The sequence below is a fragment of the Chinchilla lanigera genome, unplaced genomic scaffold (assembly GCF_000276665.1).
Source record: "Chinchilla lanigera isolate Chin_1 unplaced genomic scaffold, ChiLan1.0 scaffold00071, whole genome shotgun sequence".
Lineage (NCBI taxonomy): Eukaryota > Metazoa > Chordata > Mammalia > Rodentia > Chinchillidae > Chinchilla > Chinchilla lanigera.
This window is the reverse complement of record NW_004955472.1, coordinates 2089170-2105473: the sequence shown is the minus strand read 5'-3', so window position 1 is coordinate 2105473 and position 16304 is coordinate 2089170. Positions and strand designations below refer to the sequence as shown.

At 56.1% G+C, this 16304-nt stretch overlaps 2 protein-coding genes across 2 annotated transcripts in view; one reads left to right on the top strand and one right to left on the bottom strand.

Annotated features, from left to right (window-relative positions):
* Positions 1-289: 289 nt before the first annotated feature.
* Positions 290-3825, top strand: LOC102015192 (methyl-CpG-binding domain protein 3; the record flags this gene model as incomplete). Its single annotated transcript, XM_013522947.1, is given in 1 exon segment — positions 290-3825. A coding segment is annotated over 1 exon segment (72 nt), but the record flags the coding sequence as incomplete, so codon positions are not given.
* A 744-nt stretch (positions 3826-4569) lies between these two features.
* The window catches only part of Ubap2 (ubiquitin associated protein 2), a gene marked incomplete in the record, with an annotated part of 56508 nt that continues 44773 nt past the window's right edge, over positions 4570-16304 (bottom strand). The window contains 12 exon segments of the mRNA XM_013523012.1: positions 4570-5414; positions 5493-5684; positions 5769-5836; positions 5968-6075; positions 6161-6260; positions 6527-6732; positions 6931-7009; positions 8811-8858; positions 9101-9192; positions 10119-10308; positions 14537-14606; positions 15352-15505. Coding sequence (XP_013378466.1) covers positions 5319-5414; positions 5493-5684; positions 5769-5836; positions 5968-6075; positions 6161-6260; positions 6527-6732; positions 6931-7009; positions 8811-8858; positions 9101-9192; positions 10119-10308; positions 14537-14606; positions 15352-15505 — 1403 coding nt within the window.

Sequence of the window (16304 nt, the reverse complement as noted above, 5' to 3'; positions counted from 1 at the left end):
GGCGTGGTGTGGGCATCCGTCAGGTGCTTTCGGGCAGGTGCTGAAGTTTGGAAAGCAGTGGTAAGAAATCTTGATGACGGCGAGTTGTCCCATCTTAAAAACTTAGCACAAACTGACCTGTGTCACCCTCCATGTCCTCAGGAAGCAGGTGTCGGCCACCAAGGCGGAAGCAGAGAAGGACGGGGTGAAGGTCCCCACCACGCTGGCGGAGTACTGCATCAAAACTAAAGTGCCTTCCAACGACAACAGCTCAGACTTGCTTTACGACGACTTGTACGACGACGACATCGACGACGAAGACGAGGAGGAGGAGGACGCCGACTGCTACGACGACGACGATTCTGGGAATGAGGAGTCGTGACGCGCTCTTCAGCGCCCCGTACTGCCCTGCCGTCTCAGGCCAAAGGGAGGGGAGCGAGTGGGGACCTAGCACGGCCCCTCAGCAAAAACCTATTCACCAGGGGGTGGGGAAACACACACAGCTCCTGCCGACTCCCCTTACGGATCTCAGTTTGCTCCTTGTTGTGGACCTTGAATGGAGAGAAAGTAACCCTCCACAGAATGTCTGAATTCTCGCGTTCTTTACCCTGCCATCACTGTATTGATTCTTTTTTAAAAAAAAACCCAAACTCCAGCCTCACTTCGTCTTTACAAAATGTTCACAGCAAAACGTTTGGTCTGTTTTTAGATTCCTGAAGAATTAAATAGTCTTTTTGAGACATTTAATGTGTTTTCAAGCTGGGAACCCATCGGGAGTTCACAAGTGCTGCACATCCTGGGTAGCAGAAGGAAATGGAAACAGAATAACCCACCAACTTTACGCAGAACACACACACAGATTTGCCAAGGGGTAGCTGCTCATTTACGTTAGCGTGCGCACATCCGCTCGGCCCTGGGTGGTGAACTTGCTTGATTCCGTGGGCATCAGGGACTGACTTCTTGCTAAGCCTGACGTAATGTGCTCTTTCAGCCTCCACAAACTTGAACATGGAGGTTCTAGCTACGCTGAGGAGAGAAATCAGATTTTGATTTTTGGTTTTATTTTTTTTAACTGATTGGGATCTAAACTCTGAAATAAAATATTCATACTTTCCATAGAACGGAGCACTTGGTTGCTATTTATTTTAAAGGCAAGTTTTTTCCTCCCACCAGGCAGTGAGGCAAATGGGGAGGAAGCAGAAATTAGTGTGTGGATTTTTAGTGGTGAGAACAAGGGGTTAAAAAACACCAACTCTGGTTGCTGCTCCTGAGGGAAAAAGTCAGAACTGCTGGTGGCCAGTGTTGGAGAGGAAACAGCTGTTGTATTTAGCACGGCCCTCCCCTCAAAGATACCCCCGTAACATGGTTTGGTTTTGTTTTTAATTTAAATAGCCACTTTTAATTACTCAGTATTAACCCTAGGTGCATGTGTTAAAGATTTTGTCAATGAGCTGCTTATACTGATAGTGATAAATGTGGGAGTGTGAGACTTGAGTGACTGGTTCTTGCTTGCTTCACTGGATGTGATCTGGACTTTCTTCCTTTCAGTGTATTTCAAGTACAAGCAGAAATTGTACACGGCCCATCCCAGGGCCTGTCTCTTCAGGCAGCGCCAAGGGTATTGATTACAGGCAGTTGCCAGGCCAGGCCAGAACTTGGGCCATGCCCGTGCTGCAGGTTTGATTCCCAGGTCTCCATCAAGATTGAGATCTAGCAGCCTTTACCATGCAGGGACTACAGAATCTGAAGGTGACTTTCTTGTTAATGGGGTGCATAAGTTTATAGTGTATTTACAGTGTTCTTTGGGAAAAACCTCTGTAATGTAAAATCAGATTTCAGAAGGAAAATTCAGCAAAAGGTGACTACAGTCCTACTGCAGATCCTTGTACACCGGTGTCAGCTTCAAATCCTAGCTCAGAAAGAACCAAAGGGCAGATGAGGGACGGGTAGGACGGATCCTAGGATGGTCAGAGTAGGTGATGCTTACTTCCTTAGCTCCTCCTTCCTTTCTGATCTCAGGGTTTTCATTTGCTCTTCAAATGCTCCCAAACTTAAGCTATTTCCCAGCAGCCAACTCTGGCCTATCAAGTTTGGCCTGTTAGTAAACGGGAATATTTAACACGTTAAGGTTCTTACGGGACACTGTTGAGCCCGGTCCCAGAGTCTCTGTGTCTTCCCCACAGGGTGGGACTGCTGTTACACCTCGACTCCAGACGGAGGAAGCAAGCTCTGTGAAGACACACTATTACACGATTAAGTTTTCTGAGTGTAAAGCTCTTGTAGAATTTTGAAATGAGCTATCTGCTCCCCACACTTAAGTAACGCTTTCAGATAACCTGCAAACCTTCTGGAGCCAAAGCCTTTGACAATGCTGATTTACCTCCCACTCCAGCGCCCCCAACACGTTTACAGCCGGTAGCTTGGTCTTACAGTCGTGGAGCCCTAAAATGAAGCCTTTCGTTCTCTCTGCTGACGCATCTCACCCCCTCGGGGGGCAGGCCCGGCCAGGCCAGGCACCGTGGCATCGCGGGAGGTGCTGTGCTGCTCAGCTCTGTCCCGTCAGGCCCTGCTGGCCTCTGTTGCATGTGGACTCAGGAAGCCAGAGCGCCAGGGGAAGGCCGTACCTCTCGAGAGAAGCCCCCGCTTCAGGCTCTTCTGTTGCAGGCTGGGTTTGCCTCTGGTGCGAGTACAGTCCGTTCCAGAAGCCTGGAATATTCTGATGGCGGCAGGTATCCCGATAGCGTAGCCTCGCTTACGAAAGCCCCATGCCGGTTCCAGGCCTCTGCCCCCGAGAGTACACCCTGTGGAGAATGCTTGAGTGGGGGTTTTGGTTTTGTGCCCTCCAGCCCACCCGGGAGTGGGTGGAGGCCTCAGGTTCACGCCAGAACCTTGTGAGGATAGTCGTGATGATTTGGTGTGAAGTGAACTTAAAATCCTGCATTTTTAGATTCCTTGATTCTAATTGAAGCCTCACTGAATTGGTCTTCAGTTCCATGTATTTTGAGGCTGAAGAGAAAGTCAAATACCGTGATTCTGTTGCTTCTGAGTCTCCCTGCCCGCAGCCCTTCTTACCATTCCAGAGTTCTTTTCTCCTAGCCAGACTCTCGCAGCCTTTCCTGGCAATTCCTTCTTTCCTTGCTGGTTTCCTTACGTTTGGGGCATATACGTAGGAGATTCGAAGAGGAAAATGTATAGTTTCTGCTGGAAGTTAATTCTCAACCCTCCCCATTCTGACAAAAAGGTTTACATTTACAACTAAAGATTCAGATGCAATTTTCCACTATTTTGAAACCAGCAGGACACACCTGACTTTAATAGCTTTCTTAGCCGAAGTTGTAGATGTTTTCTTCAGTTTAACTTATGAGAAAAGATTATCTGATGCATTTTGTGTTGACATCCCCTTTAGTGTTTTATTTTGTCTTTCTCTGCCCATCTGTCTACTAATAAAATGTGAAATAAAATATACCTGTATTGCTTTCCCCATGGGATGACCCTCTTCTTTTCTCCTTGTGTTGAAAAGTAAAAGGTGGTGTCAATGTTTTCACTGTTACCTTAGAAATAATGCTCAGTAGTGGAAAAAATTAAAACCACCCCCGAAACTGGCTAATGTGCCTTTCTGACCTACCCCACCTGCCTCCCCAGAGAATCACCATCCCCGAACCACAAAAGCTTTGAAAGGAGGATCTTGAAGGCGTGTTTGTTAACTGAATTCCGATACACGAGTCTCTGAAGGGTCCTCCGCTGCCTTTCTCAGACACATGCTTTTGTCATTCGTGTACCCAGCTTCCTGTTGGTAATACCAGGAATGAAGCAAGATTTACATTAATAAAGCCCTATATTTAGTTACATTTGTGGACACTGGCCCTTTTTTCTAGCTAAGCTTCCAAATGAGTTAATGGCTTCACGCATCCTGTCAGAAGTCACCACCGCTCCTGACTGTAGACACGGAAGTACCGAAGGTGAACCCTGTGAGCCTAGGCTGGCTTGGAGGCAGTAACTTGACCCGTATAGTAAGTGTCCCTAACCTGAAATGCTCTGAGACCTACTGTATTTCCGGTCCCAAACATTTGGATACTCAACCAGTACCTGAGCGGGCAGCACAGATTTTCTTAGCCTGGTTGAAGTGCAGTGATGGAGAACGAAGCTCAAGGCTAACACTTTGGGGGACGTGGAGAAACCACCTGACCCAGCAGTCCCTGTCCCACCACAGCCCTAGGCCGCCGCTCAAGGGTGTCTGATGAAAAGCAGACAAAGCACCGGCAGGTATTACCTCATCTAGAGCCCTGCTGCCCAGTCCTAGCTTTGCTCTAGATTTGGAAAAGTTACCCCGCCTCGGCATTCTTGTAGCCAGAGCCCTGTGAGGGAGAGACTGCCCTCCCGCTAAGTACCGTTAACTTTGCGAAACCGGGCTGGCCCGTCAGGAGGTTTAGCTGTCTTTTTCAGCCATACCCTTTGGGCCAAGAGAAGGTCCAGCAAAGAAGAAAAGAGTCTCAAGCCCAACACTGGCCACAGGAAGTCCGTCCCAGCCCCGTGAAGCCCCAGGCGCGGCTTCAGGGACCTCTGCTGAGCCCCACCACACGGACACGAGGCTTGCTCTCAGAACTTTTATTAGGTGGAGTTGGGGCAAGAGAAACCCCTGAACAGTTGCCCACCCAGTTCAGGACAACTGGAATAGAGGCTCCTTGGCTGGGAGATGGGCTTGCACTGAAATGGAGGCAGATCTTTGATTTCTGAAGGGGAGCTGACTGGCGTATTTCTTCTGAGACCTAGATCGGACTGTTTTAAGAGGTCGGCTGAAGGACGGCGGTCCCCGACACAGGACCAGATGCAAAAGCCCTGGCTCGAGGACAGAGTGAGCCAGAAGCCTGCTGGGCAGGCGATCGTCTCTGTTCTCAGACCAAGATTTGGTGGAAGGGGAACCATGGCAGGTGACGAAGGGCCCGTTTCTCAGAAACGTGTACCAAGCAGGCACGAGGGAGAGAAACCCCAGTAATGGTTTGCAGGGGCGGAGATAAGCTGGGGTTCTTCACTGAGAACTGACCCCAAAGCCCAAACCACCTGGCGGCCACGGGGACAACAAGGGCAGAGATGTGGCTTCTGTCTGGATCGGGAGAGCAGACTTGGCGGCCACTCGCGGCCCTAGGCTCCTACCACATTTACAATACATACATACATACATACATACGTACATACATTACATTACATTACATTACATACAACAGCGCGGCTGGGAGGAAGGCTCCCCGCAGAGCTTCCAGAACCCAGGGAGGGGCCCTGGGCTCCCAGAAACGTGCTCCCCGCCTTCTTGCCTTCCCAGGGCAAGCCCTGCCCTCAGTGGCCTAGTTTGTCCAGTATGGAGAGCTGCCATAGGTGGGTTTGGTGGCTTGAGACTTGGGCTGCAGGGAACTGGGCTGGCTGCACTGTCCCGAGCCGCTCTGAGGAGGGAAAAAGGCCGTCAGGGCCGCAGAAAGCCCACGCCCCAGGGCAGGAGGGCCGTGGCCGCCTCCACTCACCTGGGCGTCCTGCGGAAGGTGGTGCTGGAGCAGCTGCGAATGGGGCTGCTGGTGGGCGGGCAGGATGTGCAGAAACGGCGCGGGCGCGTAGCCAGGGGCTGCTCCGGGGGCCAAGGGGCCAGTGGAGCCCAAGGCCGAGGGCAGGCTGAAAGGCGGAGGGGTTCCTGCGTGAAATCCCTGCTTGTCAAAAGCCTGCAGGGCAAAGACGCCAATGGTGAGGGCCGGGCTGGGCTTCAGCGACCACCCACCTATCCGCCCGCCGCGGTCCTCCCTCACCTGCGTCTTGCTGTAGACAGAAGCAGTCATATCAGGCAGGCCAGTGGCACCTGAAGACACGGACGCTCCTAGGAGGAAAAGCAATTACTGTTCCCCACAGCGTCTGGCCCCAGCTCCAAGAACAGAGGTGGCCCTGCCCGCGAGGATCGAGGAGGAGACAATCGCGTGTTTTGACGCGGGGAGGGCGGGTGAACACTACCTTTGCCAGGCCCAGAACCAGCAGACTTGCTTGGTGCCTGCGGGGATCCTGCGCAGCCAGCCTTGGTGTAGTCACCTGCTGCTGTCCCCTGGGCGAGGTCGTCGTAACCTAGCACGGCAGCACGCGGGACACGCGTGAGCTCACGAGCCCGCCCGGCCCTGCTCTGTCCACGCTGGCTGGGCGCACCCCTCACCTGTGCTGTAGCCCGGCTGGCCATAGCCACTGGCCTGCTGAAAGGGGGTGGCGGCGGTGCTGAGGCTCACGCCGTGCTGTTTGGCTGAGGCTGGAGGGACCTGGGGAAGCAGGTGAGTACCGGTCTAAGTGATGCGAGGAGACAGAGCAGGTCAGGTACCTTGTGCTTTAGCCTCGGACACGGGTGACGCCCACGCGCGGAGGGCCTGTGCGGTCGCTAAGGCAGCGCACCGCGGGGGTAGCGGCAGATGAACGGCACTCCGCCTGAACCGCTCCGCCCGCCGCCCCCTCCCCGCTGCCGCTCCCAGGGTTCATCTTTCCAGGGACGCATGGCCAGGGGAAGGCTTGTGGCCCCCCAAATACTCACAAACATGGCGGGCCCGTACTGGAAGGCACTGGGGACGCCAGTGTAGTAGGGAAGGCCAGTGTAGCTGTAGCCAGGCGGCAGTGCAGGGTTCAGAAAGGGCTGCTGGGCGGTGGGGTGCGCCTGGGACTGGCTCTGCTGCGGCTGCGCTAGCGTGGTGGGCGGAGCGGGAGATGCAGAGTCGCCCCGGCCGAACTTGGTGACATCGCCTAGGAGGAGAACACTGGACCTTACACAAGCGAGGACAGGGCCAGACTGGCTCCCTCCCGCACACAGCAGCAGGTCAGGCCGACCGCTCACGTGAGCTGCTACGAAACCCCGCAGTCCTCCCTCATCTGCCTTCCTCCCCAGGGACCGGCTGGCGGGCAGCTCCCACCCTCCCACCTGTGCCCGCGGGGCCCACCAACCTGAATACGGGTTATTAGGCAGGCTGCCGTCTCGGCTGGCAAGGGCTGGGGGTGCAGCAAAGGGGATCCCGTAGTAATCCTGTGAAAGACCGGGACTCTCGGCAAAGCCTCCTCCGGCTCAGGAGAGGCCCAGCACGCGGCCCAGCACGCGGCACCGTGGGCAACCGCACGTTTCCCAGGCAGGCCGCACAGCTCGGAGGCAGCACGCGGACAGCGCTGACCGACCCGTGCTTCACAGGCCCAGTCTGCACGTCTGCTCCGCGCACAGGCGGGGCGGGACGGAGGCCTTACGCCGAGCCACCTTCCGGCCTTTCCTACGTGAGGCAGGAGCAGCCAGGGAGGCGGCAGGGGGAGGAAGAACCTTGCAGGTCTGAAGGGGCACGGATCAGTGCCAGGCAGGCACAGGGCCTAAGCCGCCACTGGCCTCCCCGCCACCCTGTGTGTCCTGGCGACAGCAACACTGCAGAGACGCCGGGAAGGAGGGCAGTGAGGGCAGCGCTGCGAGACAGACACGTGGCAGCTCCAAGGACAAGCGGCCCTGCTGCCCGGCCCCCCGTCCCGCGCTTCAGCACAGGACACACCCCGTGTCCAGCGGAGGGCGGCAAGCCTTTGGGCCGCCCTGGATCTGTGGTCACAGGGACAAGCCACCCTGGCCTCTTCCGGCCACATCTCCGGGTGACCTCCAGGAAACCCACACAGCCTCAGCCAGAACAAGGACTGGGAGACCGCACGGAGCCCGTGGGATGCGAGCCCGGAGGGGGAGCCGCTCACAGACAACGAGGAATTCCAAAGGCAGGAATCAGGCTCAAAAGCCCCAAATGCTAAAAAGTGACCCACAGGGAAATGAAAAGCAGCTTATCCCAAAGGTGGGCTCGGGGGGATTTTCTCTAAGGCACAAGCTGAGAAAAGAAGGCCACATACACCAAGGGGAGCAGGCTGAGGAGAGCAGAGACTGGGGCAGCACCGCTCACCCCCGCCTCCGCCGCCGCCGCGGCGCTGCGCTCCCTGCAGAGCCGAGCTGGGCGGACACCCGCAGCCCCACGCACGGCAACACCAAGCCTACTCCTCACACACGCGCTTTTCCCTTCACTTTCACGAGACGACACAACAGGGAATTTAAATTGACAACTGTATCAAACTTACTCAGTAAAAGAACTGACTGGCTGCAATGACACCTGCCTGAGCGACGCTCGGGATGGTCAGCGCACACACCAGCGCGGTGCCTGGGTGGCGCTCCGCGCAGGCGGTGCGTGGTTACGGAGGGGCAGGAGAGACCACAGCCAGGGGTCGACGAGCTCTGCCAGATGCCTCAGGAAACACCAGGCTAACAGAGCGGCCACCCAGAAGGCAGTCCTGCCACCGGCAGGGCAGGATGCCAGGCCACTTCCCGCCGTGCCCTCTCCCTGCTCCCGTGGCTGTCCATGGAAGGCCCAGGGAGGGCTTCCTCCTCTTACCCTGGGTCAGAATAAAGAGGCAGCCCTGGCTTGACAGTGTGGCCGCAAAAACCAGGGAGACCCAGGGTGGACAGACAGGCCAGGCCCAGACGACAGTCTACAGACAGCAGCGTCACCGCTCGGCCGAGGGCAGAACAGCGACGCTGCCACGGCGGGCACAAGCACCGGCCAACGCAGTGCAAAAAACCAGAGTGCTTGGAGGAAGCCTTTATAAAACCCAGGGCTGAGCGCTGCACGTCTCGCAGCACGTCTCTGCGCGGCCGCGAAGGTCTCCTGGGGCTCCAGCTCCCACAGGACTTCAGCTTCCCCAGGGCACTCGCCCGCCTAAGCCACGGTCACAACAGACGTGCTCCCTCGAGCACAGCACTCCCCGCAGCGGCGCCGGGGCTGCACGGCCACGGCCTCCTCCAGCCCGCTTCCACTTACCATGGGCAGCCGTGACTGCAGCATCTGCAGCTCCTCGTAGCCATAGATCTGCAGGGGAACCAGAACACGTGTGTAAAGGGCCACACGGCCGGGGGTAAGACACACCCAGGAATGGACGGGGACCAGCTGCTGAGGGACCGGTCCCGTCCAGGAAGGGTCTGAGGGCGGAAGACGCACAAGGAATGAAAGGGGCCGAGACAGGGAGCTCAGGGAGGACACGGCCCAAGCTGGGCTCCGCTGGCCCGGCCCGACGCCCTCGCCAGGCCCTGCCGGGCGCCAGCTGTGCTCACCGGGTAGGCAGGAAGCAGTCCTCCGGGGCCCACGAGGTACTGGTTGTGCAGCAGGGGCGGTACCCCTTGAGGCAGGTTTGGGGGTGCTTTGCCTGCGGAGTGAAAAATCACACATGGAGTAGAGCGGAGCGCTCGAAGGTGAGACTCCTCAGCTGCTCTGGAAGGAGGCCTAGAGCGTTACGCTGCAAGGGGGCTGAGAGGAGCCAGGGCCCACGCCAGCTCAGACGCGGCTTCACCGCCGCAAGACCCCTCCTCGGAGGAGCACTGCGGCCCTCCAGGCCACGGCACACCGCACCGAGCGAACGCGAGCACAGACAAGATGCCTCCTCCAAACGCAAGCTGCCAGGGGTAGATCCGGAAAGCTCCCCCAGCTGACGTGCTGAAGGCTTGGTCTCCAGCTGGTGGCGGCACCGGCAGCGGCAGACCGTTAGGAGCGGCCCGGCTGGAGGAGGGGTGCGCAGCGGGAGGCCCTCCGCGGAGCATTTGGGGCCCTGGGCCGCCCTTGCTTCCCGGCCCTCAGGAGCCGTGCAGCTTCCCTCCGCCACGTCGTCTTCACCTCGCTGCCCCAGCACAGCCTCATAAACGCGAAGCCAGGTCACCGCGCCACAGGGACCCCTCCTCCTCGCGGGAAAGCTGCCGCGGCGGCCACGCAGGACGGCGACGGGACAGGCCGTGTCAAAGGCAGGTTTCAGGAGCTTCCCCTGTCTGCTCAGCCCAGCAAGACAGCCTCGTGTGGCTGACAGTCACACCAGCCCCAGGTAGGAACAGGGCAGAAAGGAACGCAGAGCCAGAAGCACAGAGGCCTCCAGGAACCCGGCCCCAGCGAAGCTCACCTGGCGAACTGACCCCATCATTCCCTCCTGAAGGCTGCAGGGTCGGCCTCGTGAGGGCCACGCGCGCCTGGCCGTGGCCGAGTGACACACAACCAACCTCCTCGCCACGCCCTGGCCCCTGCTTGGGAAGCCTAATACACAGGCGTGAGGGGCGGGGACGGGCAGGACAGGCCCCGGGTACCCACCTGTGGTCGCCAAGGGTGCGGCGCGGCCAGTGCTGCCGGGCGTGCTCACGGCGGGCCCGCCCAGGCCGAGGCCGCCAGTGCTCACGCTGCCAGGCGGGCTGACGGCCGAGGAAGGGGCACTGGAGGACGGGGCCGCCGCGGAGAAGGCGGCCGAGGACTGCACGGACGGGGGGCTCTCTGCCTTGGCGTGCTGGCAAAACAGAAACCAGGACGCGTGGGTCGAGGCGGAGACGGTGGGGCCGGGGAGCCCGGGCTGCCCTTCGTGCGGGCGGCCTCCTGGCTGAACAGGCGGTGACGCCGCCAGCGCCCAGGAGCTCTGCGGAACGGGCCTCCACGCTCAGCGCCACATCCAGCCGCTAGGACGCGCGGCCAGTCTCATCAAGCCCATCAAACTGAGCTCTTCAAGATGCTCGTGCTTCGCTACCGAGAACAAGGCACAGAAGCACCAAGGAAGATCATAAAGACTGCTGGAGCGCGGGGTGAGAGCCCGCCTCACAGAAAAGCGGGGGTCTCAGAAGGGCTGACCACAGGGCCGCAGGCGCCCAGCCCAAGGCAGTCTCCCCTTCCCTTAATCTCAGCTACTCTGCTCTGGAAGCCACAGGAGACCACAAAAGCCCTTGAACCCAAAACCTGCTAACACCTTGCAGTCTGCCAGCCCCTCACCCAGGCCTTCCTAAAAAGCCAGGGCCTGCCACTGTGCTCGCCCAAGGAGACCTACACAGAAGGAAAGCTGAAACAGCACAAAGCTCCTGAGTTTCAGAAACCCTGCCTCGTAGTGCAATTACAGTAAGACGACACCATGAAGGACTCCCACACCGGCGGGGAAAGGGGCCTGGACAGACAGGTGGGAGAAGCGAGACCGCGTGCAGACACAGGACAGAAACTGCTGGGAAAGAAGCCGAAGGACAGGAAGGTCCCGGGATAAAGGCAATGACGAGCCCCTTCAAATTTTCTGTCTCATGTCACGGCCTTCCCCACCCATCAGACTAAAGCTAGAAACAGTGCCCCAAGGCCAGGACATCTGAAGGCACGCTCTCTTAGGGATACCAGGGACTCCTGCTCCTTCAGCACACAACCAGGATGGAGAGGGCCCTAGCCGAAGGAGGACAAAGGGTGCCCAACCCCACCCAGCACCTATGCCACGGACCTCTGTAAGAAACCCAACTTCCGGCCCTGCACCACCAGCCACAGAATCCAGAACAGCTCTGATCAAGACTCCCAAATGTTACTGGTCACATAACTTTCTCAGGAGTCAAAAAGAACATTTCCTATACACAAGAGATGCTTCCTAGAGAGCCAGGTCCCACCTTGCTGAAAGGAACTCAACAAAACCATCCAGACACCTTCTCCCTCCATGCCACCGACCCTAGCAGAGCCGATCTGTGTCCTCAGCTCCCAGCACTGGAGAAGGCCAATCTGCGGGCTGAACAGGCTCACGCCCCAGTTAAAGGGCCTCACTCGGCCCGGCCAACACAGCCTGGGTGCTCAGCTCCCCACGGGTGGGCCCCGAGAAGCAAGGAGGAGAAAACAGTGGGATTCGCCTCATAATGCTAGGTGGGAAAATGTAACTGTGATATGCCATGAGGAAAAAACACTGTGTTTTCTCCCTTTTTTTTTTTCCTTTTTGAGGCAGAGACTCCCTATGTAGTCCAGGATGGCCTTGAACTTACGGCAATCCTCCTGCCTCAGCCTCCTGAGTGCTAGGACTACAGGTGTGTACCACCATGCCTGGCCAATGTGTATATATTAAAAAAAAAATTGTTTTTTTGAGACAGAGTCTCTCTATGTAGACCAGTCTGGCCTTCAACTCACATTGATCCTCTTGCCTCAGCCTCCTCGCCCAGCTAAAAATCAAACTGCTCATAAAAAGACAAACCAAAATATCTGCCAGTCACGGTGGTGCATGCCTGTAATTCCAGCACTCAGGAGGCTGAGGCAAGAGGATCACTGTGAGTTCAAGACCAGCCTGGGCTACACAGGGAGACCCTGCCTCAAAATAAACAAACATACACTCTGCATCTCCCATCACAAATTGCTGCTAAATCTCTAAAACACAGAGGATGCCTAGCAAGAGAACAAGGACTAAACACAAAAATAAAACAAGAATATAAACGGCTCGAAGCATAGAAAATTCAATGTATTTCAAATATATAAAAAAGGATATCCAATTTCATTCCGTTAAATAATACACTGAAGGGCTATTTTTTCTTAATATATTACAAATGTGAAAGTATGTGAAAATGCCATTTTGAGGAGCCTGTGGGAAATAAGGCATTTCATTTCCTGCCAGCAGGAGACGAACAGGTTAAAATCACTAGGCAGGGCCACTGGTATATGATATGCGCCTAAGAACTCCACATCTGGGCTTTAACCCCCGAGACAGCTGTACATGTGAAACAACATAATGCAGAGGTCATTCAACGCCACACGACCATCAAGACAAAAAACTGGTCCTAGAGGGAAGACATAAAGCCACACAGTGCAACTGTAGAAGAACAAATGTCAACAGGTCCAAAATGGGGGCCTGGGGGCACTGTGTTTAAGGTACTGTCATTAATGTGATAGGAAAAAAAGGAACAAAAAACAAAGGGAAAGCTACCGTGTCTATGCATTTTCTTCTTTCATGGATTTTTGTTTTGTTTTTCAAAACAGGGTCTCGTTTTGTAGCCCAGGCCAGCCTCAAACTCATTATGTATCCTGGGTTGGCCTCAAACTCACAGTCCTCTTGGCTCGGGCTTTTGAGTGCTGGGATTAATGGGCTGTGCCACCATGCCTGGCTTTTTACGGATATTTTTAAAGCCTCTATGGAGGAAACAAGTAGTTCAGGGCAGAACCACAAGATTAGAGACAGGACAATCTTTCAGTATGTCTCTTTTTACGTAATATTAATTATTTTGCATGTCTTACCGGGAGGACCCTCCTGTCACAGTGACAGGGTGTGGGACTCACTGGATGAGCATTTCTGGCTGTGCCAATTAGGATTCCATGACTTGGAGTTCTGAGCTAAGACACAGAGCACGCGGCTCCCCGAGAGCAAGGGCACCAGAGCTCCCCGCGAGGCGGGCGGGCAGGGAAGAGCCCACACCACGTCCCTTTGATGAGGGGCGTCTATGTGTTTTGTGACAAAGGCCCTCGTGTGAGATTTCACTCGGAAAACAAGTCTGAAAGTCACTGCGCTCGACAGATGCCAGCAGCACCGCCCCTTCCCCACCTCCTCACCCACAGCTGAGCTGATTCCTTCTGCAAAGGAAACCAACTTCACCATTTCCTGCCTCTCCCAGTCAACCACCCAAACCCTCTTGCCGTGGACCTGCCGTCCACCTGCGTGAACACTGTCTACCCAGGCATCCTTCCGTCCCTGCCATGAGTCAGTGCCCACACGCTGCTCCACTGCATGCCGCTGCCTGTCCCCGCCCCCACCCCCGCCGGGCCTGACCTCACTCCTTGAAACCAGGCTCCCAGCGTCACAGCTCATCAAGCCGCCACCAGCCTGGAACCCACACAGCCTACGCCCATCCCCGGCACACGGGCACCTCTCGGCCGACATCTCCACTCCTCATCTCTCCTGCCTTGGCTTCCTCAGCCGCACAGTTCTGCGCTCACTTCTCCCCGCCACCTTCCAGGTGACCCTTCTCCAAGCGCCTGCCTACGAGACGAGAAAGACAGCCTGGGGCGCAGAGCACACGGGACACCCAACAGCAACCGCAAGTCCCTCTGCCGCCAGCAGAACGCACGCGGCCACGCTCACTACCGGGCAGCACCGCCAGCCTCAGGGCTGCGTGCGCAGCGCCACACGGGGCGGGGTGCAGCTCCTCACCCATGTTCTCTCTTCGCTTCTCAAGTACTTTTCTGCACAACGTAACAGGGTTACCAAGAAACCCTGCTCTTGATTAAGAGTTTTTAGTCGAGCCTAAGCTGGAGTCTGCAGCAAACATATTTTTCTCCAAAAAACTTTCAACATCTCAATATAACAAGGCCCAGAAAACAAACTGTTCTGTGCTGACAAGGAAAACTCCTATAACAAAAAGACAGTATGGCAGCAAGCTCCCCACCCAGCCCTCCCTGTGATACCACACTGGGTCAGAGGCAGTTCTTCCAAGGAGCTACCAGGGCTGGGGACACAGCTCAGTGGCACAAGTGCCTGCCTGGCAAGCACAAGGTCCTGAGTTCAATTCCCGGTACCAAAAAAAAAAAAAAAAAAAAAAAAAAAGCTCCAACACACCTCACAGCCAAGGCGTCCTCCACAAAGCCCAGGAAACCAGTGGCTCAAACCACACAACAAAATCAAAGTGCTTCGGCCGAGCACGATTCCAGGTCGCCCCAGATCTCCAAGGTTAACTCACTCCAGCCCCAGCCACAGCACACAAAGCTCCCAGTGTGCAAAGTGGGGCGGCAGGGGTGGAGCCTGTGACACTTACTGTGTGTGGCGTGCTCGAGGAGACGGCCGCGTGCGCAGAGGAGAGGCTGCTCTGGTGGCTGGGGAGTGAACTGGAAGACAGAACAAAGCACCCCGTGTCCCCTCAGACAAGTCACTCCACAGGAGCGAAGCCCCCCGGCTCTCACGGCTATGCAGAGCTTGTCCCTGCCAGACCTGCGTATCAGGCCTCACGGCCTCAGACGCAGGGCAGGGCCGTGGTTAGAAACGCCCCGAACAGTCCCTGGTGGTGAGACCTGACACCCCTGGCCTAGAGAACCTCCAGAAGCCAAGTCAGTGAGCTGTAACTCTTTAGGCTGTAACGAGAACAAAAGCAGGTCTGCGCTATGATACTGCTATGCTTGGAGCGCTCAGAAAATCTGCGGATGAGATACATTCACCCATACACCAGGGTCAGAGCCTGAATTCCCATCAGGTCCACAGTGTAGATCAAATACTTGGCTGAAGGGGTCCAGAGGGTTCCGGAGCCATGTCAGTTTAAGTCGGACCTTTCCTCAGAACGCACCACCACTCACACTCCATGTACGCGACAAGGGTCAGCCCGAGACGAGGCCCAAGGCCCGTGGCGAAGAGCCCTCGTGCCGCCCACTGCCCTTCCGCTCCGCTCTGTGCCGGCAGAGGCAGGGGTTTCCCATTTGGCAGTTCTGAGCTCTCATGTGGCCAGAACCTAAGCTCAGATACTAATGGAAAATCCCAAGACAGTGGAGGCAACGAGTACGTTCCGTACTTGCTGGGGTGTACAAACTTCCACCGGACTTTCAATGGCTTCCTCACTTTGGGCCCACATTTCCCCCATACCTGCTAAGCTCAGAGAGGGGGATGCTGGACAGGTCACCCGGCTGGGACAAGGAGGGCAAAGCAGCAGCGCAAGAGGTGGTACTGGGCAGGGAGCCCACAGACGGGAGGGTGGAGGGAGGGTCTGTCGTCCTGGGAGCCGGAACGGATGAAGCAGCTGTAAGAAACAGGCCCGTTTAGCTCCGGAACCAGTCCTGGGGACCTTGTAACGTATCAGGCCCAGGTGAGATACATACAAAGGTGCATTCCTTGGGGCAATGCCCATCACTGGAGGGCCAATGCCAGGCAGGACTATCAAAAAGATGTGTGACATCTGGATGTGCAGCAGACTGGGACAAAGGGAAGGAAATGACGTGTTGCTAATATTAAAACTGCCCCAGGGTGTAGATATAATTCTCTAATCTATGCAAACCTGGCCCTAGCAGCACCTAGAGAAGAACAGAGGTGCTGAGATATACACAATATAAAGAGAGGCAAGTTTCCCTCCAAAACCACTGCAAAGTAGAGTAGAAAGTCAGCGGGCAAGACCTCCCGAGAGCACGTCTATCCACTCAGGGCCAACCCAGGCTGATGCTGCCAGCGTCACAGCCAGCTCAAGGCAAGGGGCTGAGCACCCACAGCGCGCACACTGCAGAGACACTGGTGTTCCTACTCTTGCGGAACAGAACACAGCTGCTGTCCCATACCTACTTTCAACGCCCAGTGAAAACTTCCCTGGGATGTGCTTATCAGATTAATCTCAAAACACATAAACTTCGCAGGCTTCAGAGAGGATATGGAACAAGCGACCCGAACTATGGAAAAGACTCAGTTTAGTGCTGTCCACACACACACACACTTCGGATATGTGCTTGGAAGTACATCATTGTCTTTTCCAGACAGGAAGAAGCAGCCAGCTAACAGGAAAGGCAACTTGAAAATAAGCACAGGCTAGGACCGGTCAGGTCAGCCGACAA